Source organism: Grammomys surdaster, unplaced genomic scaffold (assembly GCF_004785775.1).
Source record: "Grammomys surdaster isolate TR1022 unplaced genomic scaffold, NIH_TR_1.0 127, whole genome shotgun sequence".
Taxonomy (NCBI): Eukaryota; Metazoa; Chordata; class Mammalia; order Rodentia; family Muridae; genus Grammomys; species Grammomys surdaster.
Genome location: NW_021604585.1, coordinates 6,243,590 through 6,256,506, shown reverse-complemented (window position 1 = coordinate 6,256,506; position 12,917 = coordinate 6,243,590). Strand labels below are relative to the sequence as shown.

At 44.0% G+C, this 12,917-nt stretch overlaps 1 protein-coding gene across 2 annotated transcripts in view; it reads right to left on the bottom strand.

Moving 5' to 3' along the window:
• Fntb (farnesyltransferase, CAAX box, beta) overlaps positions 1-11,952 on the bottom strand; it is an 83,821-nt gene extending 71,869 nt beyond the window's left edge. Inside the window, exon 1 of one of the 2 annotated variants that reach the window (XM_028788711.1) lies at positions 11,732-11,952. In XM_028788711.1, the coding sequence (XP_028644544.1) occupies positions 11,732-11,875 (144 nt within the window). In that variant the 5' untranslated portion in view covers positions 11,876-11,952. Of the gene's footprint in view, positions 1-11,243; positions 11,291-11,731 lie in introns of those variants that run through there. The other variant, XM_028788721.1, reaches the window with a different exon arrangement.
• Between the last annotated feature and the right edge of the window lie 965 nt (positions 11,953-12,917).

Genomic DNA, 12,917 nt, shown 5'->3' with positions numbered 1-12,917 from the left:
AGGAGAAAGAAGAGGAGGAAGAGGAGGAGGGAGAGGAGGAACAGGAGAAGGAGGAAGAGGAGGAAGAGGAAGAGGAAGAGGAGGAGGAGGAAGAGGAGGAGGAGGAGGAGGAGGCCTTGCCCCTGAGGAGAGACTGGTTGGTTCTGCCACCTCACCTCACAGGTAAGCCACCACAAGTCTCCTTTCATCTTTTCTACAAAGTTGTAACACTGCTGCATCAAAAGCAGACAGAATCTTAAGAACTTTTCTCTCCCCAGTTCTGGCCAAACTGTAAATAAATCCATTTTCTTTTACTAATTTGTTTCCTTGTTTCTCTGCAATATAGGGAAACTGAGGCAATACATTTATAGACCTGAGTGCCATAATGCTATCTTCCACACCTTGCCTCCTGTCTGCCCAAACTGCTCTTCCCTTGTTTACCTCAGGTTCTAACCACCCCACTGGGCTACTACTCCTCACCAGATGTGTGTATGTTCACACATGTTAATAAACCTCTATTTGTGGCTAGGAATGGTGGCACTTGGGAGGCTAGGTATTTGACTTCAGCTACATAACAAGTTCAAGATCAGCCTTGGCTACATAGTAAGACCCTATTTAAAGACAACAAAATGGGGCTGGAGAGATGCCTCAGTGGTTAAGAGGACCCAGATTAAATTCCCAACATCCACATGGCAGTTCACAACTGTCTGTAACTCCAGTTCAAGGGGATTTGACTCCCTCACACCAATGCACATAAAATAAAATTAAGTAAATGATTAAAACAACAACAAACAAACTTCTGTTTTTCCCTTGTTAGTCTCTCATCCAGTCAACTATTGGGTCCTAGCTAGAGACTCAAAAAAGAAAAATGACTGTTTTCTTCTTTCACTCCAGTGAGGAAGGACACTGCGAAGATGTTCATTTTCCTCCAGATTTTGCCTGAGCTTCATTCTGTGATGTTGCCTTGAATCACTGTTTCAGTAAACTTAACTGTGAGTACACATACTGAGTCCTCAAAGTCTCAAAACTGAATACCCAAACTTAAGCATGGCCTTGAGGACCGCCAACCCACCAGTGTAATGAGAAATGTACTTTGTGGGACAGGATTAGGGAAGAAATGACAGTCAAATTCCTTTTAAATTTTTATTAAGATGTTTTGGGCATGGTGTCATGTACCAGTAATTCTAATGCTCAAGACGCAGAGAAAAAGTCAATACAAGCTCAATGCTAGCCTGGTCTATGTAGGAAGCTCCAGACAAACCAAGGGCTACATAGTGAAATCCTGTCTCAAAAATAAACAAATTATTACAATCTTCAGTTTAGGGGCTGGAGAGATGGTTCAGTAGTTAAGAGCACTTGTTCTTGTCTCAGCACCTACATGTGCACATGCCTTTAATCCCAGCACTCAGGAGACAGAGGCAGGTAGATCTCTGTGAGTTCAAAGCCAGTCTGATCTACAGAGCAAGTTCCAGGACAGCCAGAGTTACATAGGATTGATAAAATCCTTTTATCAAAAAACCAATGGTGCTGGGTGGTGGTGGCACACGCCTTTAATCCCAGCACTTGAGAGGCAGAGGCAGGTGGATTTCTGAGTTTGAGAGTTCGAGGCTAGCCTGGTCTACAGAGTGAGTTCCAGGACAGCCAGGGCTACACAGAGAAACCCTGCCTCGAAAAACTAAAAAACAAAAAAACAAAAAAAAACAATGATAATGATATTGACAATGATAATAATAATTTAATCTTCAGTTTGGAAAGACAAGTCAGTGGGTAAAATCACTTGCTGTGCAACCTTGAAGACTAGAGTTCAGATCCCAACACCTACATACCAAGCTGGACATGATGCCCCCACATACTCCAGGGCTACTGGATGGTAACAAGAACATTACCAGGGCTTGCTGGCTGCCTAACTCCAGGTTCATGGAGTGTCCTCAAAATAAGGTAGAGGGTGATGGGACACTCTGGGTCTCCACCCCAGTGCCCACAGGCACTCTCACCCACAGGCACCTGCACACACAAATGGACATAAACACAGTATACAGACACAATTCTCTCCCTCTCGCTTCCTCTCTGTCTCTCTCTGTCTCTGTCTCTCTCTGTCTCTGTCTGTCTCTGTCTGTCTCTCTGTCTCTGTCTGTCTGTCTCTCTCTGTCTGTCTGTCTCTCTCTCTCTCTCTCTCACACACACACACACACACACACACACACACATCTTAAACACAGGTGAACTAGGCTTGGGATGGTAAAGGTATTTGTTTAGTATGCATGAGGCTTTTGGGCTCAACTCCCCAGCACTTCACAAAAATAAAAAGACAGAAATATTGAGGTTCTGGAGGTGATTGGCTGTTGTTGCTGTTACTGTTTCATTGTCTAAAATCATGAAGGATTGTGAAAACTCTGTGGCTCTGAAACCTGAATTCTGTAAACAACAACAAAAACCTTTCAGTACAGGAATTTTCACACACAAAAAGAAGAAAGCCCAGGGATGCCAAAACATGTGTACCTCTTCTGACCTCTCACTTTTTCTTGAATTTCCCTGCTTTGTTTTAATCCCACTGTTCAATTTAATCTCTCCTTTCTACATAAAATCCCCACAGGCAGTTACCAGCCTATAGCATGGAAAGGCTGTTCAACAGTCCCATAGCAACAGATCCTTTTCTTTGAGTAAACAGCAGAGGGCCCATAGACTGTCTCCCCAGAGCAGAGCACATGGTTCATAGCCATGTAAGTGAACATGAGCTGCTTCTCTCAGGAAAAGGCTGGAGTTTGGAGTATCTGACCTACTTCAGAAACACAGCTACATGACAAGATTACAAGAAAGGCCAGGATCAGGCACAGGAGATTAATTCCCTAGAGACCAGCTCTTGACTGTTTAAAGATGGCCCCGAATAAGTGAGCTTTTATTGGATCCAATTTAAATAGATAACCACAGGCTATTAAAAACAAAAACCATAGGCTACTAAGATGGTTCACTGGGGAAAGCTGTGCCTCCAAGCCTGACCACCTGAGTTCAAACCCTGAGACCCTCATGACTGCAGGAACTAACCCCTGCAAGTTGGCCTCTGACCTCCACAAACACACTGTGACTCACATGCACAAGTTCTTGCTTATATGTACACACAAATAAGTACATATAATTTATTTTTCTATTAATTCTTTGGACAATAGGGGAAATTAAACATGAACTGGATATTAGATGGCATTACTGAATTATTTTTCTTTTCTTAGCCATGAGGCTGTTACCTTTACATAGAAGAAAGCCATCCTTAGGAGATAACATCTTCAAATTGTTTTAAAAAATTCAGGACAAAGCTGGGTGGTGGTGACACATTACTCCCAGCACTTGGGAGGCAGAGACACATAATCTCTGTGAATTTGAGGCCAGTCTGGTCCACAGAATGAGTTCCAAGACAGCCAGGGCTACACAGAGAAACCCTGTCTTGAACCAACCCCCACCCCCACCACCCAAAAAAATTTCAGGACAAAATTATACATAGATACACTTGTAAGTATATAAAATATATGTATGTTCATACACATGTAAGCACACGTATTTAAAAAAAAAAAAAGAAAACACCTGTATCCTCCACACCTCTGCTATTTCACAACTCTGAAGAAAGCGAATGACCTTAAGAAGCACACCACACTCACAACACACTCAGTACTCCAGCTCACATTTTTTTAAAAAGAATTATTTGTTTAATGTATACGAGCACACTGTAGCTGTCTTCAGACACACCAGAAGAGGGCATCAGATCCCATTACAGATGGTTGTGAGCCACCATGTGGGTGCTGGGAATTGAACTCAGGACCTCTGGAAGAACAGCCAGTGCTCTTAACCACTGAGCCATCTCTCCAGCCCACATACCTTAAATATCAGCACTCAAGAGACAGAAGCAGATGGGTCTCTGAGTTCCGGGCCAGCCTGGTCTAGTGAATTCTAGGCTATCTAGGACTACACAGTGAAACTACGTCTAGGAAAAGATAAAATTCCAAAAGAGGCTAAATTTTTTTTCTTTTAAATCAGACATCAGTTATCTTTGGGGTTGAGGTCAGGAGTGGTCACTGACTAGGAAGAAGCATTATGGGATGCTTTGGTTTTGGATTGACAAAGGTTTGGGTACGCAGGAATGAGCACCTGCCAAACTGAGTACTCATTTACATGTTACTCTTATTATGTGCAGATTTTGCTCTGTATAAATTACGTCATGCATGAACTATATGTTAATATTAAACTCCAGTTAATGAGTATTTAAGAATTGTCTTGACATCTGCGACTTACTTTGAAATCCACTATTAAAAAAAAAAAAAAAAAGGACGGGTAGGAGTCACAGGCATGGTGGTGCAGGCATGGTGGTGCATGCCTGTGACCCCAGTACTTGGAAAGCTTGGATGAGAGGATCACCCGTTCATTCGAGGCAGCTGGAGATACACAGTGGGGCCCTGTCTCAAACAAACAAACAAACAAACAAACATAAAATAAAAGACAGATAAGCTTGGGTTCGGGTCAGTGTTGCGTGTAGGCCTTGAGTTCAACCCTAGTGCCACAAGAGAGAAGGGAAAGAGGAAAGATTCCAGAAGCAGCAGGGTGATCCTGGCACACAGGAATCAGACACAGAAGGCCTAGGAATTTACAGCCAGCCTAAGCTACAAGATCCTGGCTCAAATCTTTCACACCAGTCTGCCCCCTAAAAAAGTAAAAAAAAAAAAAAAAAAGTTAACAAAAGAATCTAGACGGTGAGTTTATTGGTTTTCACCATGAAATTCTTTAAGTTTGCTATGTTCAAAATTGTATAATAAACTATCAGAAAACAATAAAGATAATTATTATACCATATTTTATTATGAAGAAACATTCTCCCCAAGTGTGAGTGTGGTGGTGCACACCTTTAATTCCAGCACTCAGGAGGCAGAAGCAGGTGGATCTCTGTAGGTTTTGAGGCCAACGTCATCTACATAGTGACTTCCAGGGATAGCCAGGGCTACATTGTGAGACCATGTCTCAAAAAATGGTAAAATATTTCCTCAGGCTGGAGAGATGGCTTAAAGAGTATGCCACAGAAGCACAAGAACCTGAGTTTGTGACGGCAACATCAACACAAAAGGTACATACAGTGGTCCGTCTATTGCCCCAGCTCTATGGAACTGAAGAAAGAGCACATACTGGGGACTCAGGGCAGCCACTGTAGCTATAGCAGCAAAAAAAAAAAAAAAAGCATGTGATGGTTTGAATAAGAATGCTCCCCCCAGGGGCTGGAGAAATGGCTCAGTGGTTAAGAGCACTGATGCTCATCCAAAGGATCTGAGTTCAATTCCCAGCACCCACATGGTGGCTCACAACCATCTGTAATGGGATCCGATACCCTCTTCTGGAGTGTCTGTGGGCAGCTACAGTGTACTCACAAAAACTAAATACATCTTTAAAAAGAAAAAGAATGGTCCAAAAAAGAAAGAAAGAAAGGCTCATATATCTGAAGGCTCACTCGATAGGGAGTGGCACTATTTGAAAAGATTAGAAGAATTAAAAGGTGTGGCCTTGTTGGAGGAAGTGCATTACTGGGGTTGGGCTTTGAGGTTTCTTTTTTTTTTTTGGTTTGGTTTGGTTTTTCGAGACAGGGTTTCTCTGTGTAGCCCTGGCTGTCCTGGAACTCACTCTGTAGACCAGGCTAGCCTCGAACTCTCGGACTCAGAAATCGGCCTGCCTCTGCCTCCCAAGTGGTGGGATTAAAGGCGTGCACCACCACCGCCCAGTGGGCTTTGAGGTTTCAAAAGCCCATGACAAGTCCAGAGTCTATGTCTGTTTCTCTCTGTGTGTGTGTGTGTGTGTGTGTGTGTGTGTCTGTCTCTCTCTCTCTCTCTCTCTCTCTCTGCCTTAGGATCAGGATGTAGCTCTCAGCTACTGCTCCATTGTCTGCCTGCATGCTACCATGCTCCCTACTGTGATGATAATGAACTAAACCTCTGAAACTGTAAGCCAGCCCCCAATTAAATGCTTTCTTCATAAGAGTTCTGTGTGTGGTCATGGTGTCTCTTCACAGCCATAGAACAGTGACTAAAACATGGTGGGAGATGACAGAGGAAGAGGGCATGTGGCCAACCTCTGGCCTCCACAGGTGCACCTACACATACACCAAAAGAAAAGAAAAAAAAATATTTTTCTTAATAATACTGTCATCCTCCCTCTATATTGTAGGTGTCTAGAATACATTCCTGAACAAAAGAGACTTTCCACTCCAGAGTCTGCCTTTTGCTCACCTACACTCTTTAAACATGAGCATGAAAAGGAAAAGCAGAAAGAGGCCTCCCAATGTGAATAGTGCTAGAAAACTAACATCCCAGAAGCTGGGAACCAGGCTAAGTTAGTGAGAACCGTGAGCTCTGTGTTCTCAGCACAGACCTACACACTCAGAGCCTATGAGGATAGAGTTCATCCACCAGTTTTTAACAAACCATTAGGGATTCTGATGCAAGCTCATGTTTGGTAGATTAAAAGGTGTGTGTGTATGTGTGTATGTGTGTGTGTGTCTGTGTGTGTGTGTGTGTGTGTGTGTGCGTGCCCTATAAAGACCAAAGGTTAGTGCTGGGTGTCTTCCTCAATCACTCTCCACATTATTTTTGAGATAGGGATTCTTACTGAACCTGAAGCTCACCAACTAGTTTTACAGCTGGCCAGTGAGCTCCAGGGATTCTCCTGCCTCAGTACCGCCAGTGTAGGGGCTTTTATATGGGTGCTGGGCACCTGATCATAGGTCCATATGCTTGTGTGACCATCTTTGAAGCCATAAAAGATTTTTAAAAGTGATAAAGTACTTTCTTCATTCATAAATGTTACCTTTTTTTAACTATCAACCATACTTTTCCTCTTCTCAACTGAGAGGATAACAAAAAATTCTCTAATGTTTAATAATAATGTTTCCTAGACATATAATATTTGAGGGCTACAGACGAATAGAATATGTCACTCCAAAATAAGACTGTGGGAGACCAGAACCCATCCCTCACAATAAGAGGGCGGGAGACAAAGCGCAGCACTGGCCATAAGCCTCTTTGGCATGAGGATAATTTTGAGCTGATTATTTTAAGCAAAAGCAGTCACAGCTTTGAAAACAGAGCACAAGTTGCTCCTTTATAAGAGGGAGCTTATATCTCTAAAGAAAATCATCTTTCTCTACCCCCTCTGGCATCCTCCTCTCCCCTCCACTACCCACCCCTCCTCCCAACTTGACAGATAACTCCAAAACCCCCCCCTCCCCCCCGCTACCCCCTGCAAAGCACAGTGTGAATCCACACAACAAACCTTACTATTGATTTCTTCTTGGTCACTTCCTGTCACAGGCTTCCCAACACTGCAGTTAAAGACCTTCTTTAAGTCAGAAGCCTGAGTCTCCTCTTAGAGAGTTACTAACTTCTCTGAGTATCAGCATGGGATGCATGTTGATGACCTTCTGTGTGGTTTCTCTTGTTAATCTCTTCTGACCCAGACAGTTCAAGTTAAAAACTCAGAAAAAGGAGAAACTTCCTTTTTTAATATTCATTCTATTATCAGGGTGTGTGTGTGTGTGTGTGTGTGTGTGTGCAGTTGGTTCTCTACTTCCATCTCTATAAGTTCTGAGGATGAAACATGCATCATTAGGCTTACAAAGCAGACGCTTCCACCCACTGAACCATCCCATTGTCTCTCCGACCTTTTTACTGTCTGAGACAGGGTCTCACTAAATTGCCCAAGCTGTCCTCGAACTCACTAGGTAATGAAGACTGGGCTTGAACTTGCCATCCTCCTGCCTCAGCTCCCTCTCCAACCCCTAAGTAGATGGGATTACAGACCTGTTCTACTAAGCCTCACTCAGTCCTTAAACCTGGGACAAGATATTCAATAGTAATTATCTTTTGTTTTTTTTTTTGAGACAGGATTTCTCTGTGTAGCTTTGGCTGTCCTGGAACTCTCTTTGTAGACCAGACTGCAATAAGATAATTCTGCCGGCACATACTGATGAGGGTAGGCACTAATAGCACAACCTCACCTTGCTGTCTACTCAGAAAAGGCCTTTGGCCATCACATCCTCTGGCAAATCCTTATCAAGGGATAGACACAACTGCCAACAAACTGACTATTCCTTGTTACAAGCACAGCAGGCACACTGTAAGCTGCTGTCACCTCTCACCCAGAACACTGCAATAGCCTCCCAACCCTTGCCAACCTTCATCTCCGTGTGTGTGTGTGTGTGTGTGTGTGTGTGTGTGTGTGTGTGTATGGGGTATTCACTCCTGAGTGTGGGTGCCCTTGGAGAGTGGAGGCTTCAGAGACCCTTGGAGTGGGAGTTCCAGAAGGCTGTAACCACCCTGTGTGTATGAAGAACCAAAGTCTGGACCTCTGGAAAGGCAGCAAGTGCTCTCAACAGCTGAGCCATCTCTCCAGCTCCCCCCCCACACACACACACACATATAATTCTTGACAGTAACCTGAGGACTCTATTAAGTTATGACTCAGAGTCTGCCATTCCTGAGTCCCGGCAGCTAAAAGGCCTGAAGGTGGCAAGGGAAGGAGTGGAGAGAGAGTAAGGGTCTCTGTGGAGAAAGGCGCTGACTTTAAATCTGGGAAAACTTCAGGTCACAGCACTGCAGGAGCAAGAAATCCAGTGATTTCACCCTTCGCTGTCTTGTCTTTGCAAATATTTCATGGCTCAAACCCAGCACAAGAGGCAAGGGAGCCTGTTAGTACAGATCTACTTCCTGAGGCAAACTTAAAGATCTGTGGTACAGTTGGTAAATGCAAGCTCTCCAGCCAGTGGCCTCCCATCCCAGTTGGCCCTTTCAAACTCAGCAGCCATGGGCCACACACGATTCCATCTCATCTCCTGTCTCCTGTCCTGTCCTCGGCTGGCACACTCCCACCTCAGGTTCTCTACATGCTGTCCCAGCCCAGAGTGCTCATCCACTTGGTCCACTCATGACCTGTCCCCTCACAGACTTCAGATCAAGCATGATATCCTTGGCAACTCTCGCCTTATTGTGTTTTAAGTTTCTAGAAAACTCCTTTTTATCCTCCCTTCTATGACATGATATTGGTCATAGATCCGGCCTTGCACATGTTTAAGCACATGCTCTAACACTGAGTAACACCCCTGGTTCCTCATGTTTTTCTTTTCTTAATTGGCTCAGTCCCTGGCCTGGATCAATTTCCTTAAGATTCCTTAAAAAGAAAAAAAAACATCAAACCTATGTCCTTTGTTCACGGACTCATACCAAATGTCTGCGCAATACCTAGCATCTAAGAGATTTTCTTTTTTTTTAATTTTCATTTTATTATTTGTGTGTATGGGTGTTATATCTGTGCACCACCTACATGAAGAGCTCATGGAAGTAAGAATAGAACATTGAATACCCTGAGACTGGGGTTACAGACAGCTGTAAGCCACCTTGTGGGGTCCTGGGGATTGAAACCAGGTCCTCTAGAAGAACAGCCAGTGCTCTCAACCACTGAGCAATCTCTAGCCCTCAAGAATTTCCTGAAAGAAAATGAACAGAACAGAAGGCCTCATGAGAAAGAGCTCTTCCACTCCTTACAGGTTTTACTCCTGTTATTAAATTCTTAAATTACTGTTTAATAAGTGAAGTTTCCAAATGAGATAGAAAGCAAACAGCAAGCATTAGTCCTTATTGTCATGACACAAAATTGAGCTGTCAACAAATCCTTGAGGACGTTTTGGTCAAACCCAAAAGACTCAAACAGTATACTCTGTAAACAATTCCTCCCAGCAAATGTTATTTCTGACGACTGTTAACCAGCAACAAGACACTTCTCTGAGCCTCTACTTTCTCTGTCAGAATGTGTTAAGGACTGAGGGACACAATGTTTGGAGAACATTCGGAGAGCATTTAGCACTCAGCTAGAACCAAATGAATGGTCATTGTGGTGATTATTAAAATGCAGAGGAAGCCATAAGAATGAAATATCCCATCATCTTCTGTCTTAGGCAGGGTTTCTGTTGCTGCAACAAAACACCACGGCCAAAAAGCAGGTTGGAGAGTGAGGGTTTATTTGACGGCTTACACTTCTAGATCATAATTCATCACTGGAAGAAGTCAGGGCTGGAACCTGGAGTCAGGAGCTGATGCAGAGGCCACTGGAGGGGCTGCTTACTGACTTGCTTCCCTGACTTGTTCAATCTGCTTCCCTATAGATCCCAGGACCACCAGCCTAGAGATGGCACCACCCACAATGGGCTGGGCTCTCCCACTGATCACCCATTGAGAAAATACCCCACAGCTGGATCTCATAGAAGCATTTCCTCAACTGAGGCTCCTTCCTCTCTGATAATTCTACCTTGTGTCCCATTGACACACAAACCAGCCAGCACATCTTCCTTCTTACTGCAGCTTCTCATCCTAGACTTTTAAAATGTGAGCTGGGGGCTAGAGAGATGACTCAGCAGTTAAGAGCACCGACTGCTCTTCCAAAGGTCCTGAGTTTTATTCCCAGCAACCACAAGTTGGCTTACAACCATCTGTAACTAAGTCAGAGAGCTGAAGTCAAAAAGTAAGTTTTCTTTATTACCCTAAAGCCCACAAGGCATAAACTCAAAGATTTAAATAGTCCTTCTGCTACTATGTGAATAACCGTGTGTCCAATCCCTTGTTCTGTTATGAATCTTTACAGCAAGCAAGATGGCTCAGCAGGTAGAGGTGTTCGCTATGCAAGCCTGCCAACTTCAGTTGGATCTCCAGAACCCACATATTGTGTGCCCTGGCATCAACACCCACAAACATGCCATACACACATTCACACACATAAAAACTGAAAAATTTATAGTCATTATTTGCTGTTAGTTTTGCCTAAATAGAGGCTCCCAGCTTTAGATAGGAAAGCTGAAGCAGGTCCCTCCACAGTTAAGCCTGATCTTAGTAAGATCTTATTTTAGTAAGTGGCTGGATGCCTATTCCTTAGCGACAAGACTCATCCTGACCACTTCGAGTAACAGATGGGTAAACAGCTCTACAACAACCAATTTGGGAACAATTCCAAATGGAGAGTGAGAAAAAATGAAAACTATAATTCCACTACTCACACCTTAAACACTTTTCAAAATGGAATGTCTGGTACACTCAAGGCCTTAGTGAATCACAAGCAGTTCAAAGTCCATACTTTTTTTGTTCTTTCCGAATATATAGTTTTCCAGTCTGTCTTGCCCAACCAGGCTCTTGCCTAGGGGCTGTTATCTTTTTCTCTATTTCAAGCGTTCAACAGCAAGTGCTCAAATTTTTACCCACCATGAGGTAGGCCTCAACCTGATCCAGAAGGTCAGAAGTTAAAAAGATTTGGGGATGGCATGACCACAGTCCGGTCGTTCGGTCCTCTAAATGTCCAGAAACTGCGAGCATGTGAAGATAGGTGAGAAGTCGGTCCTAGAACCTCAAGACATCTAGACAGAACGGAGCGGGCTACCTGGTCCGCCCAGGCTGCTGTGGACTCCAGACACAGAAAAAGATTCTTTACAACTTCCAAAGCAGAGTGGACAAGGGTACTGTCCTGTTCTCCAAACCCAACCCTGACAACAACCCTTTCCTACCCAAGTAAGCCCCGCAAACGCTCCACTCGGAAGCCCCAGTCAGGGAGCCTAGAGCTCGGGGACGGGGGGCGCAGTGCACTACGGGAGTTGTAGTTCCACGGAGAGTTTTGCACTCAGACAGGCTTACAAATGGGACTCCTACTCCCAGAAGGCCCCGCGCGGGCGCCTCGCCCAGTCCTGCCACCTCACCTGTTCTATGGACGTGACTGTTTCCACTGAGTCGTCTTGCAACCGCTCCCGCGCGTGCTCAGGTCTCAGACTATACAGCGGTTCTGACCAAACAGGGGAGGAAGATGGAGGACAATAATAGGTGAAAGAACTCGAAGAAGCCATGATCGGGAGAGCTGCGAGCGCTGGATAGCACTCAGCTTCGTCCAGCAACAACGCGCATTGAAACTCGAGCGGGCTAAGGCGCTACGGAAAGTCGGTAGAGTCAAAAAGACTTTGAACGCGAATCTCTCCTCCCACCTACATCTTCAAGGAGTTCCTGGGATACTGCCGCCCCCCGTCGGACAGATGAGCTGCTGCAGGAGCTCAGGTTCCTGGAGCACGATAAAGGGTATCTAGGATGCCTCAGTTCGTTATGCAAATAATAAAAAAGAAAACGTCAACGTTTCCCTCTCGCCTAATTGTAATGCAGGAGTTTGCGATTTCAGCTGTTGAAGAACCCAGAGAATGTAACTTAAAAAGCATGTCCTACATCTCTCTTGATTGCAACGGTCACGCTATTAACTAATTAGAATTACCTTTGGGTCCTTGACAGCCTCTTTTGGTCCTTGACCAGCTTGAGCTGGTCTGTAAATTAGCAGAATTGCAGGTCTCAATACTCAGAGATAGAGGAGTGGAGTACTGTAATTTTCTCCCATGAAGGTTACAATGCAATGGCAGAAACTAAAATACCATAGAAGAAACTAGTGTAACTGCATCATCCAAAGAAATATCAACAAATATTCATGAAGCACCTGCTACTTGTTCTGTGCCAGAGTCCAGGAATGCAAAAGTAAACAAAATTACAAGGTCCTTTTCCCTTAGAATACATCTGAATTTCATTTTACAGGAATAAGCAGCATTAAATAAATGAACATAAATATTTGAAAACTTCCAATTACGGTATGACAGAAAATGATAGAGTCTGGCCTAGAGGGATGGCTCAGCAGTGTCTGCAGTTCCAGAGGATCCCAAGCACCCACCTGGAGACTTACAGCCACCTGTAACTCCAGTTCCAGAGCATCTGACGCCCTTTTCTGGCCTCCACAGACAACATACACACAAGTAATGCACATGTGTACATGCAGGCAAAAATACCCATACATGTTATTTTTAGTGTTGCTTTTTCATATATATATATATATATATATATATATATATATATATA